Source organism: Leishmania martiniquensis, chromosome 32 (genome assembly GCF_017916325.1).
Source record: "Leishmania martiniquensis isolate LSCM1 chromosome 32, whole genome shotgun sequence".
NCBI lineage: Eukaryota > Euglenozoa > Kinetoplastea > Trypanosomatida > Trypanosomatidae > Leishmania > Leishmania martiniquensis.
In genome coordinates this window covers 1,087,785-1,110,000 of record NC_090167.1, presented here as the reverse complement: position 1 = coordinate 1,110,000, position 22,216 = coordinate 1,087,785, and the positions used below count along the sequence as shown (strand labels likewise).

General features: G+C 61.3%; 6 protein-coding genes across 6 annotated transcripts in view; all 6 read left to right on the top strand.

The window, feature by feature from the left end:
- Window positions 1-424, top strand: part of LSCM1_01933 (uncharacterized protein) — a gene marked incomplete at both ends in the record, with an annotated part of 1,344 nt that extends 920 nt beyond the window's left edge. Inside the window, one exon of the mRNA XM_067319531.1 lies at window positions 1-424. This exon is cut by the window's left edge and continues 920 nt beyond it. Coding sequence (XP_067176080.1) covers window positions 1-424 — 424 coding nt within the window.
- Window positions 425-1,768: 1,344 nt separating this feature from the next.
- LSCM1_01932 (uncharacterized protein) lies at window positions 1,769-5,851 on the top strand (the record flags this gene model as incomplete). Its single annotated transcript, XM_067319530.1, has 1 exon — window positions 1,769-5,851. The coding sequence occupies one exon, from the start codon at window positions 1,769-1,771 to the stop codon at window positions 5,849-5,851; it is 4,083 nt and encodes a 1,360-aa protein (XP_067176079.1).
- A 1,598-nt stretch (window positions 5,852-7,449) lies between these two features.
- On the top strand, window positions 7,450-8,664 carry LSCM1_01931 (uncharacterized protein; the record flags this gene model as incomplete). Its single annotated transcript, XM_067319529.1, has 1 exon — window positions 7,450-8,664. The coding sequence occupies one exon, from the start codon at window positions 7,450-7,452 to the stop codon at window positions 8,662-8,664; it is 1,215 nt and encodes a 404-aa protein (XP_067176078.1).
- Window positions 8,665-9,350: 686 nt separating this feature from the next.
- LSCM1_01930 (uncharacterized protein) lies at window positions 9,351-12,611 on the top strand (the record flags this gene model as incomplete). Its single annotated transcript, XM_067319528.1, has 1 exon — window positions 9,351-12,611. One exon carries the CDS (start codon window positions 9,351-9,353, stop codon window positions 12,609-12,611), a length of 3,261 nt encoding a protein of 1,086 aa, XP_067176077.1.
- A 2,154-nt stretch (window positions 12,612-14,765) lies between these two features.
- Window positions 14,766-17,636, top strand: LSCM1_01929 (uncharacterized protein; the record flags this gene model as incomplete). The annotated part of the gene is made up of 1 exon (XM_067319527.1): window positions 14,766-17,636. One exon carries the CDS (start codon window positions 14,766-14,768, stop codon window positions 17,634-17,636), a length of 2,871 nt encoding a protein of 956 aa, XP_067176076.1.
- Window positions 17,637-19,065: 1,429 nt separating this feature from the next.
- LSCM1_01928 (uncharacterized protein) lies at window positions 19,066-21,702 on the top strand (the record flags this gene model as incomplete). Its single annotated transcript, XM_067319526.1, has 1 exon — window positions 19,066-21,702. One exon carries the CDS (start codon window positions 19,066-19,068, stop codon window positions 21,700-21,702), a length of 2,637 nt encoding a protein of 878 aa, XP_067176075.1.
- Window positions 21,703-22,216: the final 514 nt, after the last annotated feature.

The following is a 22,216-nucleotide window of genomic DNA, read 5'->3' as shown; positions in this document are numbered from 1 at the left end:
GACGCGTCTGAGTGTGCGCAACCTGCCGCGCACCATGTCTGAGAATGACATGCGCCGTCTTTTCGCGGAGCAGGCGCGTGCTTACCTGAAGAGACATCCAGAGGACTCTGACAAGGGAAAGTGGGGCAAGCACGGCCCCATCCGAGGTGTGAAGCTGCTGAAGGACGTGGCTGGCGTGTCGCGCGGGTACGGCTTCGTTGAATTCGTAAATCACAACGTCGCCCTCGGCGCCCTCCGTGGGCTCAACAACAACCCGACGGTGTTTGGGGATCAGCGGCGACTTATGGTGTCCTTTGCAATCGAGAACACGAGCGCAGTGCAGAAGCTCCAGCGCATGAAGGAGCTGAGGCGCACGCGCTTGGCCCGTGGGCCGAGCAACGGCCGCGCTCCTGCCGCACCGTCCAAGGCCAAGAAGGGCCGTTAGCGCCTGTCTCGCGTTTCCATTGTTCCATCCATGACAGTGTGTGCATGGGGATGTTGGCTGCTGTTGCCCTGGCCTCGATCAAGCGAATAATTTAACAAGCGCATATGGGGAGGGGATACGGGAAGGATCAACGAGAGGGAGAGAGGGAGGGCATTTGAGGCGCGAACACCCCACACATGCTGAGGAGCGGGCCCTCTTTTTTGGTGTTTGGCGCATTGGCGCCGGCGTGCGCGGTGGTGGTGGCAGTGATGGGGGGTGGGGGAGGCCTTAGGTGTGTGCGAATATGCGCGCCTTCTCAGACGCTGGTGCCTGTCAGTCGTCGCTCCTCTTCTCTCCACCCTCTCTGCATCGCGGTCCTCTTCCTCTCCCGTACACATGCCTCTCTCACCACTTCTAAATGTGTTTCTGTGTACGTGAGCATGTGCGTGTGTTCTTCCAGACAAGCCAGTGACACACATACTCCGGGCCGCTGCGGCCTTTCAAAGGAGGAGCACTAAGAAGCGGCGCCATACCACCTTTGTTCATATGTGTGTGTATGTGCGCGCACTCATGCGTGTGCTCTCCCACACATGGAGAGTTAAGTCCAGCGTACGTGAGCCGACTGATGAAGAAGAGAGGCGATGCCTTCGCCTTCTCTCTCTCTCCAGCCCCCGAGGTGCTTGAACAGCAACGGTGGTCTCATCAGTGAGGAGGCCCTCTCCCATGTCGCGGGCAGTTTGCTCTCTACGTATGCACCTGGCACTCTCGGCTAGTCCCGCTTCACCGCCCCCGCTCCCGCCATTCACGCCGGAACTCTTCTTTATCGTGTCTGTGCTTGCACCTGCGCTCGCTCACTACCTCTTCTCAACGTACTCATCATGCGCCCACACATGCGCTGGGCCACCTCCTTTGTGTGTGTGCATGTGCGCCTGCGCATCTGTCTGCCTGTCGAACCTCCTTACCCCCTTCCCCCTTCCCGCCTCTCTGTCCCCACTCGCTACCACATCCCTTCTGTCTACCCGCCCTGTGACTCTAGTCTTGATAGGAAACGAGGGCTGCAACGGATACACCAACCGATCCGCCGCTCTCTCCCTCTTGTGCTACCCCTTGCCCCCTCTCTTCTCCTAGCGGTTGTGGGCATTCTGCGCGCCCGTGTGGACACAGGCGGTTGCACAGGGTGTGCCCTTCAGGTCATCGTTTTGGTATTCGTTCCTCACGTCTTCCTTCGCGCTGTGTGGCAGCGTGCGCATACCCCTCCCTCTCCCCTTCTCCCGGAGCCTGAGCACCTGCGCCTGGAGCCCTCCTCTTCCACATCACCCGCTCAATTGTTTTCGCATCTCCCTCTTCCTCCCCCCCCGAGCCACGATGTCTCGTGCATCCGAGCCATCCACTCTGACCCCGTCGCTGGGCGGCGCTGTAGCAGACCGCCAGCCTCAGAGCGAAGTGAGTCCGCAGGCTGTCACTCACCTGGGTAGTCCTCATCCCGCACCGGTGTCGCACCCGCCTAACCGTTCGGTACCGTATCCGCGGCAGTCGGAACCGCAGTCGGTCCGCCCACCATGGTATTCTGTGTACAAGGGCCACGAGAACGGCGGTAGCTTAGGCGGTCACGCTGCTGCGGCGACATCTTCACTGCCACCCGCTGCTTCCTACGGCTCCGCGCCGGCGGTGAGCTCGACACCAGCCTATCCAGCGTACCCCGACTATCCCGAACATGGCAGGTATTCGCAGCAGCAGCAGCAGCACGTGGCGATGTCACCACTACCACCGCCCCAGATACACAATCCCAACGCGTACATTCCGCACGAGGCGACGCGTGAGGAGGTGGTGGATGAGGCCATCAGAGCCACATCGCAGCATTGGTTGCACACTCAGCTGAAGCGGGAGGTAGAGAGGCAGCATGAGCAGTTTTACGGTAGGGTCCCGCAGTCGGTGTACAGCAACCGTGAGGGGAACGGCAACGAAGACGGCTGCGCACAGGAGAACGCTCCTCGGAATCAGTCAACCGCAGGTGCTACCGCTCCTCGCGCCGCGCGGCGGCAGCACGTGGAGTTCCTAATCGGCTCACCTCGCCACGTCAGCAGGCTCGTGCTCCTCTTCCTATCTACGCTTTTTGGCGTCCTTCCTCTCATGTCCACCTTTGCCTTCACCACGCTGCTTTGCGGCGTGGTGCTGCTGTACATTTCTGACTACCTCGACTACCATCGCACCACCGTCTTCGTCCTACTGGGTACCGCCGGCGTGTTTGCGGCGACGCTTTTCCTCTCGAACATTCACGCGGCGGTGACGTCGTTCGGCCCCATGCTGATGATGGCGGACCTGAGCGGACTTCTCATGGTAGTTGTGGCAGCCGCGATTCAGCACTTTCGGTGGGTGCAGGAGGCGTTTCCGAATGTCTTGTGTGCGCTGGAGCGACTCGTGTTCGCTGTGGGGCCTATGCTCTGCCTGCCGCCGTTGCTGACGACGACCACCGCACTCGTCGGCTCCCGGTTCGCGCCCTTTGTCTTCTTGGTGGTGCTGTGCACGTTGCACCGCTTCTTCTACTGCCCTCTGAAGAGCAGCTTCCTTGTGCTGGTGTCGTCCAAGAATGCTGTTAGTGCCGCCACGGCGCCGTCACGGCAAGAGCAGCAGCAGCAGCAGCCGCTCCGGCAGTCGGACACGGTAGGGGATGAGGGTATCCACGCGAGACGGAGTGTCGCCCGTGACAGCAGTGCGCAGGCGAAAGGCGCCCACGCTGGCAGCAACGGCGCCGACGGCGATGATGATGCGACATCTGTCGACTCGTCCGCATCGATCTACGGGGCGCCATTGCAAGTGAACGAGCGCGTGGAGGCGTTCATTTTCAGCTGCCTTGTCTTGCTCCTCCCCGTCGCTGAGTACAACGCGTTCCAGAGCAACTGGCAGGACCACGTGCTTGCAAACGCCCTCAATTCGCTGGGCCTCGTCTGCGGTGGCATCGCCTACTTCTGCGTTTCGCCACCGCACAGCCTCTGGTTCTTGGCTTCACCGCCGAGCGAGACGTACTCGCTGGCGCAGCAGCTCGAATACGACCCGCTCGGGCTTCTGGACCTCGTCGCAACCTTTCGTATTCCCGTGCTGGCCTCCGTCTCCATGGTCGGGGTGCACTGGGGTACCTACCGTCTCCTTAGCTCGCGTTACTCGTACCTGTTCTCTGGTGTTGCTTTCCCGTTCAATGCCATACTGCTGCTGGTCGCCTTCTACATTACCGTATACGTCGGCATCGAGACCAAGCGTCTCCTTGACGTTGACAGCAGTGGCGAGGACGTGACGAAGGGAAGGCACATGCGACGTCGCATGCTGGTGCTGCTCGGGAGCTGCGTGGTGTCCGTCATTCTGTGCATCTTGACGAGTGCGCCGGGCGTGCTCTACTTTCCTAGCGCGCTCTCCATCATCTCCTTTAACCTGTTCCTCATGGACCGCACGAACGGTGGCCCCATGTTCACATTCACTGTCTTCACCAGCTTGATGCTGCTGTGGTGGATGTACCGCACGTACTCGTTCATCGTAATGGATCTACGCGTTTTCGGTGAGACAACGCTGGTGCCGACGCCGGTGCTGGGGGTGAGTGTGCTGTGGTGCTACGTGCTCGGCTGCATGAGCTTCACCCTTTCTTTCTCGCCCAACAAGACGCCCGTGACGATCGCTCTCTTCTTGCTCGCGCTACAGGTGACATTTGTGGAGCACGTGCTCTACTCGCAGAGGGAAGAGGGTGCCTACCCGGCGGTGCTCGTCGTGCTCACGAGTGTGGTGGGCGTTGCCGTGATGTGCCGTATGTACGCGAACGGGGCTCTGCCCATCTACTCAGCGGCGTTCATCTCCTCTTGCTACGCGGCCAAGCTCTTGACGTTCGTGGTTGAGGTGACGAGTTCCTACTACGCTGCGGAGCTCGCTGTGCATGACCGCATGGAGGCGGTCCGCGCGTGGCTCCTCATGGCCGAGATGACGGGTGGGTGGTGGGTGGCCCTCTTCGCTGGTTACCTCGTCGCCACATTTGAGATTGAGCACCGGCGCCGCATCAAGATCGAGGCGGCGAAGAGGATGATCTACACATATGCCGCTCTGACGTTGCTGCTGTCTCTGCTGACGATTCGAAACGTGCAGCGTGCCGCGTACGAGTTCGCCACACAGAGTTACGTATCGGAGGCGGAGCTGCTTCACATAGCCCCCGGTACGTTCTGTGCGACCTACGCACTTATGACGATGCCCGTGTGGTGGCGATTGAAGAGCCGCTACCCGGCAGTCTCTCCGCTTCGTGCCCTTTCCCGCGGCGCGGCGCTGCTGGGGGCGGTCTTGCTGGCCGTGCAACCCACCCGTGTGATGGAGGGGGAGGTGTCCAACTTCGACTACGATTTCGAATACGCCGACAGCGGCCGGTGTGCCGCGGCCATCGGCCTCATCATGCTGCTTGGCTCTCGGGTCTCGATATTGCAGCGCATCCCGTTTGCCGGCCGCTTTATGTACTGGCTCGTGACAGCTGCATCTTTGGCGCTCAGCATCACCGGGCTCGTGCAGGCCGTGCCCACCTTCAACTTCTACGTAATGATGCTGGGCTTTGTCTTTCTCGTGCTCCTCATGCTCGATTCGGCACACTACCGGGAGGTGAACGGCACCGTGCTCATTGGGGTGTACGTCCTCTCGGTTCTCATGGTCCCGCTCTCTGTTCTGCAGCTCAACCGGTCCTTCGAGGCACAGCAAGAGAAGCTACGCCACTCACCCGATCGCCTGAAAATACTGTGGGACATGTCCGAGCAGGGCAACCTTCGACTTCTGGTGGTCATCGCCGTCATGCAACTTGGGCTGTCAGTGATGATCAACTGCCGCCTGAGTGGGCGGCCGCTACTTCCCAAATGCCGGGAGATCAGCCGTGAAGCGAGCCTGTCGCTTGGCGCCATCGCCAACTTCTCGACGGAGCTGACCGTGGCGCTCCTTAGCGCAATCAACTTTTTCGGCAACGACAGTGAGCCAGCCTTTTATGTTTCGGCGTCGCTGCTGCTGTTGCTCTTTGTTAATGACGAGATCATTTTCTTTGGGCTCAAGGAGCACAGCTTCCGCTACTTCGCGCCCACGGCATGCGCTTTGGCACTACTGTGGCTGTGCACGTTGTGGAACGCTTGGAGCACGGAGTCCCCACAGGGCCTTCGATCGCAGCTGAAGCGGGAGATGCGGGCAATACTACAGGCTTCCGTCACGCTACCAGCGCAGATCTCACTGCTGGTGTTGTTGTGGAAGGGCCGTAAGATGGGCAGCTCTCCTGGTTTTGTTGTCATTGGCTCGATATTGCTGAACCTGGCGTGCCTGCTCCTTGTTGCGGACAAGGCGGTGCAATGGATGGCGATTGTCGGCATCTTCGGCCAGTGCGCGCGCATCTTCGAAACTCAACTTCAACCCACCGCCTCCACACGGCGCCGCCGTAGCGGTGCCTACTGAGTGCGCAAGTCTTTTCTTCCTTTTTCGAGTGAGAGGAAGGGGGGAGGCAGAGCCGCACACGCACCCATGTGTCCCCTCACCCACACGTCCATGTCCGTGTTGGGGTGTTGATAGTGTCAGCGGGGGAAAAGCGGAGATGATGCGCGTCAAAGAAATTCTATGCGTGTGTAGGTGTATGCGCCTTCGAAGCCCCTTGTCAACGAACTGCAACGGCGCGGTCAAGAGACTCCCCTTAACTTTATGCTCAGTTTATCGTGAGTGTTTGCCGTTGTTCCGTGTTGGAAGGAGCCCCTGATAAGAGCGTGTATGTGTGTGCAGGTGCGGGAGAGTGAGAGGCGTCGTAGTTGATTTGCTGTTGTTCTTGCTCCGTGTGACGTGCAGAGTAGTTGCGTGTGCTGGTGTGATATGGTGCCTTGAAATAGATCTCCGTCTCCCTCTCTATCGTGACGGCGACAGTCCGCTTGCGCCATGCCCGTCTCTCTCTCTGTCACCATTTTTTTTTGGCGCACAACCCGGGTGTTTTTTTTTCGCATTCTACACTCTCACACTCTTTTTTTCCTGCTCCGCCTCACCCCCTCCCTCCGCCCTCGCGCCAACCTTACAAGAGCCTGCAGTGGCTGCCACTGTGTGTGTGTGTGCTTGGGTGCACTCGCATGCATTGGCACGCTGAGACACACGCGGCAATCGATGTGGCTCGTTTTAGTATGGACGGAGGGGAAGTACGCTGCGACGCGGTGCGCTGGGCTTGTACGCTTTCAGGTCATTCCTCCCTGTGCGGGTGTGTTGGCGTCGTTTGCTCCGATGGGAGGTGTGCTGAGGGATGCCGCATCATTGGCTGCGACTCTTTTCTGGCGTCGCGCACATGTTGGGATGGCGCAAGTAAACCAAATGACGAAATGAAGTCTATGCCTATACCTATACCTATAGGTGCATGCATATCATGCAGAGCGTGACTTGGGTGGCTGCCGGACCATGTGGGGATGTCTGCCTGCTGCGAAGTCTTCGTGTATCACGCCTTCTTCATGCCTCTTCTCACCATCAGCATGAGCGCGGGCGGCGCCGTCTGCCGCTTTGACGTTGAGCAGCTATGCACCCGTTTTCGCGCCGCTCCACTCCTGAAAACGTGCGTATGGCTCTCCCCTGCACACGCATGCACCGGCAAGACACACAGAGGCTGGGCGAAGGGGTTGATGCGAATGCTGAGCATGGGCACACATGACTCGCTACATTGGTCACTTGCTTGACTCCACCCGCTTTCTGTGTGTGCGTGTGTGCGTCGGGCTCAAGGAGGCCGCAGATGTTCTTTCACTCATAGGCATCGCGCGTAACCTCTTTCTACACGCTTCGCTCTTCTCACACGCGCGCAGTGTGGATTCTGGCCTCCACCTCACACGGGCGCGCGCACAACAGTACGGGCTCATCGCCTCTGCTTCCGTCTTCCCTTTACACCGACACCGGGTCACCCTCTTCATCCTCGGCGTGCGTGCTCCTCCCCGCGCACCACGTACGAGCGTGCCCCCCGGCAAAGGAGAAGGGCAAAGCCCTCGCCGCTGCCAAGCCGCCGGCAGCTCGGAGCACCGGTCCCTCACAACATCCGCATGGATGAGCTTTACGCCCGCATACAGCGCCTCCGGTGGCGTCACCCGCAGCAGCGGTCTCGCCAGGGTGCTGTAGCTAAGGAGAATGCGCACGCGGGAAAGAGGCGCTCTAAGGCTACGGTGGCATCTTCATCGACCCTACGCAGCGCCGCAGCGCTTGTCAAGGCGTGGACGGGCGATCAGGGGCAGCGGGTACCTTACGGGACTATGGGCGCTGTGCCACCCGCCTCTGACTTCACGCACCTCCACGCTCCCTCTCCGCCTCTCGCGGTGCCTGCGCCTTGTAGTGTGAGCTGTAAGAGGGATGCGCGTGGAAACCCCTTTGCACCTGTCACGCCCGACGTGCTTCCCCTCCTTGCCGACACCATTGGGCTTTGCGCCTCGCCGCAGGAAGTTAGCGAGGCGCCGGCGTCATCTCTGATTTCGTGCTCCTCGACTCCTGTCTTCGGCTCCGCACCTGTGGCCGACCGCTACTCTGCGCCGTTCAGCTGCGTCGTCATCGACCTCGAAACTACGGGCTTCTCAGCCACGGCAGATGAGATCCTCGAGGTGGGCTGCGTGGAGCTGCGATGGACGCCGCTTTCACGAACGACCTCAGCAGGCTCGAAGTACGCCGCTCCTTGCGCGCCGTCGTTGGATGAGCACAGCGACAGCAGCATGCTCGAGGGGCTATGGACGCGCGGTGAGCGGGTGTTCCACCGTTATGTGCGGCCCTCCAGCCACCGCCGCATCTCTGCAGCTGCCACGGCTGTTCATGGCATCACGTGGGAGACGGTGCGCGACTGTGCACCGTGGCCGGTGGTGGCAAGTGAGTTGGCGGCCTACTTGGCCCTCATCGTAACCGACACCCTCGGGCCCACTCCCACGCCCCCGGAGACTGCGCAGCCCGCGATGCAGCGTGACCTTCACTTCCCCCCGCTGGTGGCGCACAATGCGCTCTTCGACGCGCGTTTCCTTGAGCAGCATCTGAGGCGGTGCGGCTACCGAGTACTCTGGCACCCTCTATACCCTCTGACGTGCACTCGGCAGTGGGCGCATGTTGCGTACCCGCATCTGGCAAGCAGTCTCGACGCTCTATGCAAGTTTTTGAGCGTCGATGGGGCCGCAGATCGTGCTGTCAACCGCCACGGCGCCCTCACAGACGCAACCTTGACGGCACTACTGTTTCTACGAATGTGTCGTCTCTGGACGGAGCGCTTCAGTGGCGGCGGATAGAGGAGTGAGGCGGGGGACAGGAGTTGCTCTTGGGAGGGGGCTACGAAGAAGGAAAGCGTGAGGGACAGTTCTGGCGTGTGCGTGTGTGTGTGTTTGGGCGAGTCTGCTCCTTCGCGTTCTTCGTTGCTTAATGAAGGACTTCCTTCTTCCAACGCGTCGAACGCCCATTTCCCTCTTCCCTCGCTGACCTCTTCCATTTACCAAACGAGGTGCGAAGAAAAAACAATCAATGCCGGTCGTCACCCGGCTGGACTACAGGCCTACGTGACACGAATGCGCGCTCCACACCAGAGAACATCCTTACCCGTGCGGTGGTCTTCACCATCCTTGAAGGCGCGAGGTAGTGTGGGGCGAGGCATCCACACCTCTCTTTGCCCGCATCCTCCCTCAGCCGCTGCGTGAGCGCCATGGTCGGTGTCGTATAAAATGAGCAACGCTCTCGCGGCACTTGCACATACACACACACACACCTTTGTGCTGCTGTCAACGTCTCCTCTCTTTCGCCCCTCTCTCCCCCTCCCTTCCCACTCTCTTTACACACATAGTCATGCGCACTGAGGGTGCGTACTTCCAGAAAAAAAGGAAAGAGGATGGAGGCGTTGAACGCACCCACGTGCGCACACAAAAGGTTACAGAATCTCCCGAGAAGCACCGGCACAAGTGAGCAGGGCGCGTCGCTGACTCTCATGTACCGTAAGCGTCGGCTCACCGTTCAGCCCGTCGATGCGGCTCGCTTTTGCGGGGGCAACAACGGCGCGGTGGTGTCATTCTTGAACGGCATGAACCACCTCGTCGTCGACCCTGCCGCGACGGATGTGAGCGAGCAAACTTACCTGCCGTCGCGTGTGCTGGTACACGCCTACGCGGGTGCGCAGCTGGCCGACGCAGCCGTGATGGCACAGGAAGAGTGCATCGAGGAAGCAGCCGTCAACGCCGCCGCCGTTGTAGCTTGCCGCGTGACGCTGCTTCAGACCTCGAGGGCATGCCCGAGTGCTGACTACCCTGTGCGTGTAGAGGGACGGTCGAAAGTCGTCTTCTTCTCTGGCTGCCAGCGGCTGGCTGAGGTGTGTATTGATGACGGAGTCTCAGGTGCATCCTCGACCCCTATGCAGCTGCAATACTGCCCCATCCAGTGTTTCCGCGTCGAATCTGGCGACTCCGTCACAGGTGTGGTGACGCTGGACATGGCCGCTTTCCTGAAGGACCCGCGGACTTTGTGCGCCTGCACCCCGCAGCTGGGCAAGTTGCAGACGCTCCGCTTCGAGGAAGGTCCTGTCTGCTGCATGGGCCCAGGCCGTGTTGGTCGTGCCGAGGTGACCGTCGTACTTAGCAACGGCGTAGCCGCGCTGTGCGGTGTGCGACCAGTGCCGCAGGTGCCTGCAGCATATACCGCGCAAGAGTGCGCAGAGCCGGCGGCGGCGGCTCGACAGGCTTTCCTCGCGGCGAATGAGCTCAGCAGCATTCATGTGCTACAGACTGTGCAGCTCCCTTCTCGCGGATCGCCGTCTGCGATCCCGCTGCGTGTGGCATGGAGTGGTGCAACAACTCTATGGGCGGTGTACTCGGACAGCTCCGTCGTGGCGGTGCGGTGCTGCGAGGAAAGCGGCACTGGTACCAACACTGAGAACGACGAAGAGCTGCAGCAGTCGTCATGGGCATCGGCACGCGCCGGCGGGGGAGGTCAGGCTCAGAACTTGATGACCGTGGCGCAGGTTCTGGAGGCGCAGCTAGGAGTCTCTTGTGCACAAAGCAGCCATGACGGCAACCTGGTCATGGAGCAGGTGCAGATTCACGCTGAGCCGCGCGCGACGGTGCTTCACTTTGCCTTCACGACAACGGATACTCCCGGCTCGGGGCAGCAGCGCTTGCATTATGGTACGGTGCGTCTGCACGGCGCGCCTCCGGCGGCGCAGCTGCAGTTTCAGCGGCACGAAGTCTGCTACGGAGAGAAACTCTACGGGGTACGCTTTGAGCGAGGGCAGTTTCATCTTCTCTCTCAAAGTACACCAGGCGCCGGGCCCCTGTACGTGGCAACCCTTCTCAGAAGTGCAGCTGCTGCTCCCGCCGCCTCTGCCGGCGCGCCTGATGCCGCGCCGTCCTTGGCGCTGACCATTATGCAGTGCGCCGAAGGCGATCTGAGCAGTCACTGCCGTGGCTGTGAAGTTTTGCTGAAGGAGCTTCAAACCGCCGCCCGGCAGCTCACATGCGCGCAAGATGCCGAGTTGCTACTGCATCGACTGATGCAGGCGCAGCACGCTCTCTATGCTCTCCTCACCCGGCAGCAGCAGTCTGCGAGTGTGAGAGACTTGGCAGCTAGCGAGAGCCTGCCGTGCCGACTTCTGCAACGCGCCACTCAGCTGTTTCGAGAGCACTCGGCGTACACCTTATTCGCGCGTCTTGGCATCATGCACACTGTATCGGGGCCGGTGAAAGACGTATTGCGTCTCAGCGAAGCGACGGCGATAAGTGGGGAAGCGCAGGCGCAGTGGAAGTCGCTTATGCACGACACATTTCGCCGCGAAAGTGTCTATCAGAGCTCCGTTGCAGAATTGGCGATGTGGCAAGCGGCTACGCCGCTTTGTGTCGAGGTGATACTCGACAGGCTGGGCCTTTCAGCCGCCGACGCGTCGCTGACCATGACATCGGCGCTCGCGAAGATGGACGCTGTCACCCCTGACATGGCGCTCTTCATCCTCTACTATAGTTACGTGGGTCTGGAGCATCGTAGTGATGCGAGTGGTGCACAGGCGCAGTCCTCGCCGGCGGAGCAACAGCAGCAGCAGCAGCGCGAGTGGCGCGAGTCCTTTCTGTTCTTGTTCGACATACCGACTGAGCTGAACGCATGGGCCTTCACCTGCTACGCGGTCGATCACGGGCTCAACCCCGCGGAGGTGGCCGAGACAGAGCGGAATAAGTCGTTCGTCCACGCGATGGGGCCCACGGTGCAGCACCTCGGCGCGCCTCCATTCTTGCGACTGCTGGCGCCTGTCGTGAACGGCCTTGCCCATGCTGCCGCGCTTGACGTCTTGCTTCGGCTGATCCCGATCTGCATCGCGGCGTACACAGGCGCCGGTGAGGGTGTTCCGGTCGCGGTGGCAATGCGGCTTCTCTGCGTGGCGGTGCGCGCTGGCTCGTCGCCGATGATTGAGGCCTTGTACGAAGTGATGCGTAGCTTCCCGGAGCTAAGGCACCTGGCAGCACAGCCGTTGGCCTATGCGGCGCTGCACGCGGGAAGCGTGTCTGCGATGCGCGGATGGGTGGAGGTTGGGAGTCCCGCGGCGGAGACGATCGAGCGCACGCTTCAGGGTGCGGAGGGGGTTCGCCAGCGTGAGGCCGCTCTCATCTCCTTCCATATTCTTCTCCAGCGCTACGAGGATGCGCTGCAGGCGTGTAGCTCAGCCACTCCCGCTGATGCGACACAGGCGCAGCGGCTTCAGGTGGTGCTATCGTATTTGCACAGCCTCCAATCGGCCTCGTCGAAGGCGTGGGGGGCGCGGAAGCCGGTAGCGGCATGCGATGTTGACCCTCAGCTGCTCGTGGATAGGGCCTCTGTGCTGCCACTCTGGCGACCCACGACATTGGCAGCCCCGCTGTTGCAGGTGAGCTCGAGGGAATTAGCAGAGCAGTTGGCGAGGGCCGCCGCATCTGCTGGAGAGCACGGAAGCCACAGTGGCGCAGCGGCAGCTGTACTTCGTGGAGCCGTTAGCGCCAGCGGTGCTGCCACCGTACCCGTCTCTGGGGTTCTCGGCGAGGCGAGCGCGGCGTACCAGCACCCCCATAGCACTACGGGGAATGGCTTACAGACTCACGCCCGAGCCCCGCTGTTTCGCCCTTCGACTCTGCTCTCGTCTGTGGAGAGAGGCTCGGGCGCCGGCAGCAGTGCAGCCTCGTCGTCTTCATCTCCGGCCGCGGCCGCTAGCGGTGCTGCTATGACAGGCCAGTACTAGAGTTATAGGAAGGAGATGAAGTGGTAACAAGCGGCAGTGGTGCGATGGAGCCGATGCCGTCCACCGAAGGAAGCGCTGGTGAAGTTGGCCCTCCTTGGAAGGTGAGGTAGGCGGGGACGGCGGCGCTCCTCTACAGTGGCCGTCTTTTCTCCACTACACCCATCCTCGCGTCCGGCTACAGCATCGTCCTTTCCCCCCCCAATCACCACTACCAGTGCGACCCGCCGGGCAGGTGGTGTGGAGGTCTCGAGCGTGCGTGCGTGTGAATGCGTGTGTGCGGAGCGGAGGAGAAAAAAAAACGGGACGATTTTTGTATGACCGCCGCCGACGGAGCCCCCTTTTTCTTGTTCTCATGGAGTCGGTGGATTAAGGTAACAGAGGTGCTTCTCGTGGCGTCTATCCGTATGTGTACATGCGCCGGTGCGCCGGGACGTGTCGACAGGACAGTTGTTGAAGCGGCAGAGGCGAATCGCACGCCTCCCTTACTTCTTTAAAAAAAATACCACACACACACCAGGAAAAAAACTGCAGGCCGCTTACCCTCAACTCGTGCACCTCTGCAGGCGCCGCTGGGAGACAGATGGAGGAAGCAAAAAACGCGCAGGAGATCGTGATGCGGCACGACTTTGAACTTTGCGGTAGCTGGAGTGAGAGGCTCGACACCGTCCGAGGGAGTAGGTGCGTGTGTGTGTGTGCCTGGCATGGGGGGGAGTAAAAGGCAACAAGAAGTGTGGATGCCCTCTCTTCTTCCCTCCCCGGGAGGCGGCGTACGTGTATGCGTGCCTGCCTCCGACATTGCGAGTCCACGCTTCGAAAAAAAAGCCGGGGGTGAGGTTCTGGGGGAGAGAGGAAGGGGCCGCGAAAAAGAAGGGAGGTTTCTCCTCAAACGACTCGACACACACCGCGCCCCTCCCCCTCCTTTCAGCGTCTCTGCATGCGTATCTGTGCGGCCCGGTCTCTCTCTCACGTCCCTTACCCCCCTTCACCGTCTCTCTCTCTCTGAGGCCGTCTGCTTTCTCCCTCGGCGCACTTCCCCTTTCTCGTTCCGCCCCATCGCTTTACCTCGCCTGACGCTCTTTTCTGCTGCGTTGGCGCACGCCCCCGTAAACGTTTCCTCGCTTTTTTTTTTGGGCTTCTCTCTGCTCCTCCTCCTCCCGCACACTGCGCCTTCGCTCAAACACTCCTTCACACGCCCATAAACGCGCCAGTAAACCTGTACATATACATGTATACACGCGTGTGCGTGTGTAGCCCTATTCGTGTGCCTACGCCTCTGCAACCCAGGGCTCGTGCAGCTGTTTTCGTCCTCCCCATCAGCCAAGACCCGACTCGCCAAGCGACCGTGTTGCTCTTTCTGTGAAGAAAGGGAGGGGCATTCGACTGCGATTGGGCCCCAGCAGGGCTGCATCGTTTGCAGAAAAAGAGAAGGCAAGTCGCCGATTTTTCTTCGTTCCTTTGAGTGCGTGTGCACGCGAGTGTACAGGCATACACGAGCCCCCAAGTGCGACGGTGAGTGTGCGTGTTCGTTAGGGCCTCCGCTGTGCGCCTCTCTTGCCGTGCTTGCTGCTGGGCCTCCTCCGCTCCTGCCTGCCACGCAACGGTGGATGCATATCAGCGCCTGGTAAACGCTTCCCCTTCCCTTTCCTCTGCGTTTTCCGCTCTCACGTCTTTCCCCCTTTCTTTCTCTTGCCCCCGACGGGCACTTATTTGAAGGGGCATCTTGGGTTGGACGCGTGTGCACAGCTGCTGGTATATGTATATATATAATACATATACACACATACCCCGAGAATTCTCAAGCCGCTTTGGCCCTCCCCTCCCCTCTCCACCCGAAGGAACAAATCACAGCTCAGTCATCCACTCCGTCTCCTCGCCTTAAAGAAACCAACAGAGGCACATGAGGCCTCTGCCCCTCCCCCCCTGCCCCTCTTCACGCCGCTGTTGACACGCTCCCTGCTTTCCCTTCTTTTTTTGTTTCTGTGACACCCTCCCCTCTGTAACGGACTGACCTTTTTTCACTTCCCTTTTTTTCTTCGGCTTGCGGCTGCTCTTACTCCTTAGCAACACGCAGGCGCGCGCGCACACACACACTCGCACACAACGGAGGGCGTCACCTTTTTTTTCTCTTTCCCCTCCACCACCTCTTCTGCATTCATGAAGAACCCTTCTCCTACCCCAGCCGCCGCGACTTCCTCCTCTCCTCAACCGGCGACCGTTTCCGCCGGTGCGCCGATTCCATGGCTGCCGCTGGCACCGTCGTCTTCAGCGGGCTCGCCGTCCATGGTCGCATCAGTGGCGAGCGAGCGCTGGGCAGCCGCGCTGCAGTGCGTGCCTTACCTCCGCTCCATCAAGGAAGGACCGACCCGAACTGTGTACCGGCCGCCCACCGTGATTCAGCTGAGCGAGGCCACAGGGTGCTCCGTCAGCAAGTTGGCCGGCGCATACAGCGACCTTCCAGTCATAACGCTCAACAACATTATCTGCGCCGAGGACCAGGAGGCAGCTGCTGCGGCGACAGCGGCAGTCAGTCGAATTTCTGATGCCTTTGAGTACCTGCAGCTGTCGCCAACGGACGACTCGATGGACATGGCCGCCAAGGCGTTGATGGCGCGCCGTCCTGTGCCGGACGCGGAGGAGATCTTCTGGGAGGCCGACTACTGGGAGGTACTGCGGAGAGCCAAGCGCCAGGCGAAGGAGGAGAAAGAGCGCCTCCGCGAGAAGAGGCGGGCGCAGAAGGAGAAGAGGGCGATGATGGGGGTCAGCAACAGCAGCGTCGGGATACGGTCGCCGAATCCGGGCGTGACCACGGCGCTGTCTTCCGTGAACTCGCCGTCGTTCGCTACGCCGCACAGTCGCCAGGGCTCCCTCGGAGGACCGTCGGGCGACTTTGGCGATCGCTCACCCGCCAACCTGCACATCCGGACGGCGGCGCAGCGCACCGCAAAAGGCCTGCTGCGCCGGGCGCGGTACAACGAGACCCACAATCCCACCCAGCGTGTACACATGCGCTCAACGTCGTTGCTGTCGCAGAGCAGCGCGACGCAGCCGGTGATTCGCTGTCGCACCCGCCCGCGTCACGACTCGATTAGCTCCCAGCAGACGTTTTACGGCGCACGTGGGTTTCAGTATCCCCTGTCGTCTGCGGCGAGCGATGACGGGCGAAGCGCCACCAGCGACTCTTTTAGGACCTTGAACACGCACATCATTCGCAGTTATCAATCACGAGACGTGCTGGCCACTAGCCTGGAGCTCGAGCTATCCACATCTGGCGGACCGACCAACACCGGCACCACCACACGCTCCGGTCCTGCGTCGGCCGAGGGTCTGAAGGCCGAGGCCGCGGCAGCTCCTGAAGTGTCGCTCCCACACAATGGCGGCGGCAGACCCGCCGTCTCCCAAGGCTCGACGAAGAAGTTTCCGCTCAACACGGCGGCGGCTGCATCACTTGTTTCGTTGAGTCCTATGCAGACCTCGCCGAGCCGCCATCCGTGCGACCAGCAGCCTATCAGCACGAAGTGTATAATCCCCTCCAATACCACCTCGCCGAAGAGCTGGATCGTCCACCCAAACGGCGCGACGCATGCGCCGCTGGTCGCCCCAGTCTCCTTCCCTCCTCCAGAGCTATCTGCACTGCAGCGCGCTTCGGTTTCGCCGGTGCAGGGCGACAGCAGTAAGCAGTGCAACGACAGTCCTCTTCCTGTACCATCTACCAGTGCGCCGCGTAAGACTGTGGAGAAGCAGCCGGCAAGGGTCAGGGAGGAGCGCGAAGAAACGAGTCGTAACTCGCCGTCGCAGAGTCGGCTGACCGCTCTCTCAGCGGTGCGTCACCGAGTGGGCGGGCGGTCCTCGACCGGCGCATCGTCTGCGGTGTTGGAGGCGCAGCCGAGCTCTCGCTGCGCCACAGCGCGGCCCTCCTCCGGCTCTCCCAACGCGGCAGCTACTGGCAGCGTCTCCTCGCGCCCTTCGGCGAGCCCGCCCGGAAGGTCATCTCAGATCATACCCGTGTCTGACATAGCGGGAGAGGTGCGGAAGGGAAGGAGCGCCTTCGTAGCAGCGTCTCGGGCTCCGCAGGAAGCCACTGCAGGCACCTCAACTACGAGCATCAGTGGATCGCCCACTGCCGCTACTGCGAGTGAGCAGAGGATTGGAGGCAGGCCGGCGTTGACCAGGGTTGACTCGAGGCCTCTGCTTCTGCAAGGGACGGCAGCCCGATCGCTGCCCGGCCGTCGTGATGGCGACTCTGCTCCATCCAAAGCCAGAAGCCGTTCCGAAACGCCGCCCCGTACCGCTTCCGTGACAACTGCGTCGTCGTCGGTAACAGTACATCCTTCTTTGCTTTCTTCGATCGCGCAAACAGGCAGCGCGCCGCAGAACGCGGAAATGTCAGTGCGGCTTGCCCCAGCGCCCCAGCCGCCGCCACCAGAAGGCCTGGCCGCGCCGCCGTTCATCCCCACCATCCCCACAACAGCAGCCCCCTCCACGTCCAGTAGCGTGACACCACGTGGGACGGCCCCGACTCTACCCCCGTCCTGCACCCTGAATCGAGAGGCAGCTCGGGCGCCGCTCATCGATCGGGTCGCGACGGCCGTGAACGCCGCTCCTCCAACAGACTCCCGAGACGGTGCTGATACAGCGTCATCTACGACGTCGCCTGTGACCGTTGCTCCGCCTGCAGAGACGAAGCCGCCCTCTCTCGTCGCGACACCACGCAGGAACGACGACGAGTCGTTGACAAGCCGTCGGGAAGCTTCAGCAACGGCGCGCGCGAGGCCTGCCAAGGGAAAAGTCATGCCACAAGCAACGGTGTCCAGCACCCTTTCAAAGGTGAACGAGGCAGCAGCTCGGCCGGATAAGGACCAAGCAGACGAGAACGCTGCGACGCTTCCCACCTCATCCGCTCCTCCCTTCGCTGCGGGCACTGGAAGAAGCGCACAGAGCGCCCCTGAGAACAGGGCGGCAACCGCCTCGCGCTTTTCTAAAAAAGAGCTCAAGCAGAAGGCACAGAGATGCTGCACCGTTATGTAGCGAATCCTGCACACAGCAGCTCCCCACCCCTCCCGCTTCCTCTCTCTCTCGCTATGAGCGATGACACGTACAAGGAGCTGGTCGGTATGCGAGTCCGCAGATGCCAGAGGATCTGCCGCGGAAGGCGACGGCAGTGGGCAATGACGGAGGAGTCCAAAAAAGGGCGTTCTGCAGAGTACACAGAGGGTCAAGTTGCACACCCACCACTACCGCAACGCACACGCGTGCATACTCAGACATGTGCTGCATAGCTCGACGTGAGGGCAAGGCAAAAAAAAAAAACAGCCGCGAACGTGTTGGATAGGCCACATCCCTCATACACGACGGAGGGGAGGGGGGCGGAAAAGGGGCCGAATCTGCCGTCCCAGACGCTCCTTGCTGCCCCCCCCGCACATACACGCACAAAGCTCACAATACCGCCATCCCTTGTCCTCACGACTCTCCTCGGCACATCACAGACAGGCACATATACACACATATGTGCCCCCCTCCTCCTCTCCCGACATTTCTGCGTCTCTGGGTGTGTTTGCCGCCACCCGCCTCCCCTCCCCTTTCCGTCACGTGTTTATCATTGGTGACGCCTTGCCTCATGCCAGCCGGACACGCATCCGCGCGCCGAGAACGGCACTCAAAGTCGCCCGAAGGAGGGCCGACTAAATTAACGAAGGAGAGGGAGACGAGCACAAAAGAGCGCCAAAGAGGAAAAAGCGAAGCGAAAGGTTGCGCCGGCGTCTCGCGCGGTACAGCTGCAAGAGCAGCAGACCCGAACAAGAGGAGAGGCTGAGAGCGCGCTTTCCCCTCTCGTCTCGCTTGCCATCATCTCTCCGTCCCTCTGCGGCAAGCATCGCCTGCTCGTCTTGTTCCCTCTGATGGACACCTATGCGCAAACGTGTGTGCAGCGCTGCCCCCTCCCCCGCTCTTATTCAGATGCTCCAACCGCTTTCTCTTTTTCTGCTCCTCTTCGCTCACGTTGGAGCGCGGCGCGTTACGGAGGAGAGACGTGCAACGGCACCTCGATCGCCTTGGCCCCCCTCCCCTCCCTTCATCCCTTCCTCGGTTGCTCTGTGGGGGGGGTGCGGGTCCGCTGCCGGTAACCGTACACGGGCACCTCTGGCTCATGACTGACTCTCTTTACTACTGCGCGTTTGCCTTTGGGTGCATGTGCCGTGGGTGATACTGGTGAAGCGTTGTCTCATCCGCGCGCTCGCCTTTTCTCCCATCGGCTCATCACCGTGTGCAGTCCCACTCGCCTCACAGACAGCGCGTCGTCGCCGACAGCTCCCTGTGCCACGGGCTTTTTTCTGCGGCTGCTGGGTCACCCGCCTCCCACACAGTCTCCCATCTGCTTACCCGTAGACACATTTGCTTCTCGCTCATTCACCCGCACTCAAAGAGAGTTGTTCCAATTTTCTCCTTCATTGCCCCCCACATGCCAGGGCGCTCGTACGCAGAGATGATGTCGCGGCCGTCCGCACTCCGCAAACCGCTTCTCTACACGCCGGCAGCGAGGCCAGCATCGTCCCCGCGCCGACGGCTTCCGCCGCCACCGAACAATCGCGGCTCCACCTCGACTGTCGCCGACTCTCCCAGGCGTCTGCTCTCGTACTACTTGTCGAAGGCGGCGTACAACACGCGCGTGGAGGAGAACGGGGAGGACGGCGTAGCATCTGCCACCGCTAACACTGGTGATTCTGCAATGAACGAACAGAAGGATAGCGTACGCGAGGGCCGAGGCGCCGTGGGTGATGATCGAAGGCCACCACCGTCGTACTGCTTGGATTGTCTTGCGTCTCCGGCGTCCCAGCCTTTGAAAGATACCACCGGCACCTTATCCAACCCCTCCCCTCCCTCGCCGCGCCACCACCTGGCCAGTGCCCTGATGCCACCGACGTCAGCCATCACCCACAAAGCCACCGCCAGCCGAGACGGGGAGAACTACAGCGACTTCGGTGAGAGTCGGACGCTGGCGGCGCTGCGCAACTCATCGCCGCCGGCGCCGGCGGCAACCTCGTCGCAGTCCGCCGCACACGCATCGCTCCCTTCCTCACCGGCATCCTTCATGCCACATCTTACCTTGTACACCGAGGAGCAGCATCGAGTGTTCGAGGCGCAGGTGTTGCAGCAAGTGGAGGCGCTTTTGCAGGCGCAGCGGAGCGAGAGTCTCGCCGAGCTAGAAGCACATCGTGTGATGGCTGCCGAGGCCCAAGCCACGCTTCAAGCAGTGGAGGCAGCTTTGAGCAAGCAGATCGGAGATGCGCAGCTGAATAGAAGCAGCAATGTCGAAGGCCCCGAAGCGTGCGTGAGCAGCCTGCGCGACGACTGTGCAACTCACGACCGGCCTTGGTCCGCGCCGAAAGCTGTGTCGCCGCTGCCATTCGCCCCCTCGATGGATGAACTGGCGCTAAACATGTCGCGCGTCGCAGCAGCAGCGGCAACTCCGGCCACAATGAAGCTGCTCGATGCAATAATGGACATTCGAGAAGGGGAGCGCGTTCCGGCGGCGCTACAGCGCGTGATGGAGGAGCTCTACATAGAGCTTGCGCATACGCTGGTTCCTCCGGTCATAGACTTTGTAAAGCAGCAGCGCCAGCTGTTACGCGTGCAGAGACCTACCGCGGCAATGGAACCTCTTGCGCCGGGCGTACATGGGCCGCACAGCGACGCGGTTCGCCTCGCCGATGAAAGCGTACGTGCGAAGGCAGAGGTGACAGCACTGCAGGAGGAGGTGCGTGCGCTGCGTCGCACACTGCGTAGCCAAGAGATCGACTTAGCCAGCAACAACGCGAGCTCTGCTAGTGGCCTTGCCCTTTCCACACCTCACATCACCGCACCCAACGCACAGATGCATCCCTTGCAGGAGGAGCTGGTCTGCGCGTTGCAAGACCGCCTGTTTTCCGAGTACCACGCAATGCTAACCCGCAGTCTCCAAGAGGCGCTTTTGCTGCGCTGTTCCCTAGCAGAGGAGAAGCGCCAGCACTTTCTGACGCGGCTGCGCCTGCTGAAGCCTTCGCACCCCCTTGCACCACACAGATCTGGCGCTGCTACCTCGACTAAAGCCGCTGCTGGTGGCCACGCAGGGCCGCTCAGCGCCGTCGCTCGCTCAAGGATAGACCTCGGCGGTAGCGATGGGACCGCTTCGTCTCCCAAACTACGCAGTGGAAGCAGCTCTTCCCCGGTGCTGCATGGCTCATCGGCAACGCGCAGCCCCACCTCATCCGCTCCCGATACTGACGGCTCTCCTCGCTCACAGGCTCCCATACCCACCAGCCAATCCGCGGGCTCTTTGCTGAGTGCCGGGCACCGCGCAGCTCCACATCGCTGGACACCTCTACGCAGCCCGCTTCAGCTCGCATCTGGGAGTGGAGTGATGGACGAACCTGATGGGGGTGGTGATTTCGGGCGCCACCCACCCTCAGTGCATTCACCGGCGCCAGGTTACGCGCCTTTGCCTCCGCCTCCATTGCCATCTGCCAGCCTTGACCGTGCAGTGCCACGCACTGCGGTGTCCTTGGAGAATGCCATGCGAGTTGCAGAGGAGGTTCTATGCACGGCAGCACCCATCGCAGGTTTACACCGGGAGCCGGCTCATCCGTATGATTCGAGAGGGAGCGGCGGCGGTGCCGGGGCATGGCGGCACACCCGTGGAGGTGGTGACGCCAGCGCGCCCCCTCTAGAGAGCAGCGAAGGCGCCCTGCTTTCTCCACGACGCGGGGAGCGTCCTGGGCAGTCGCCACGCGCGCGGGAGCAGTCTTTGGTTTTCAACAAACTCCCTCGCCACGCCAACAACGATGTGCGCCGTGCAGCACCATCGCTCGTCTCCGAATATTCCACAAGTGTCTCACCACGCCGCGAGCATTCTGGGTTGTCGTTCGCTGGCGCACTGGGCAGGCACGGCGGCAGCGGAGGCACAGGAGCGGGTCGGATATCGAGCCCCACACGCTCGGTATCGCGGGACGACTTGGCCGCTAGTGCTGCAGGGGCGGCGCCGGCGCCGCCCACGGACGCCTACGAGAGACGAGTGTGGAACAAGACGCTAGAGCTGCTGAGTCGGTACTCCATCGCGTAGAGGAATCGAGTGGACCTGTGTGCGCAGGTTGCCGTAGCTGAGATGTGTGCCAGGACGCACAGCCACGTGTAGTCATACACCCAATGCATTCAGATCGTCAAGGACCAGAATGACGCCGACAGCGTTTCGGCGTCGACGCTCTTTCTCTCTCGAGGTCGTTCCCTTCTATTCGATGGGCGAAAATATCAGCCATGTGAATAATGGTGTGCGGGCTCGCTGGAGCGAAGCTCTCACGGGTCTCTGCAGCTCTTCATAGCTCCACGGAAGAAAGGGTGTGTGCTTGTGTGTGTGTGGAGGGGGGAAGGGGGCGAGCAGCTGTAGTCTCGAAGCAGTGTGTGTGTATGCACGCCCGCATCCGACCCCCCCCTCCCACACACATCGATTCGCTTATCCACCGCAGCAGCCACGACTCGCCAGAGGTGTCGGTGACGTGCCCTCTTCTTCCAAGAGGTGTTTTTCAGTCGTAAAATCACCTCGCGCCGCCTCTTTTTCACCTTCGCTCTTCGTTCCTGGA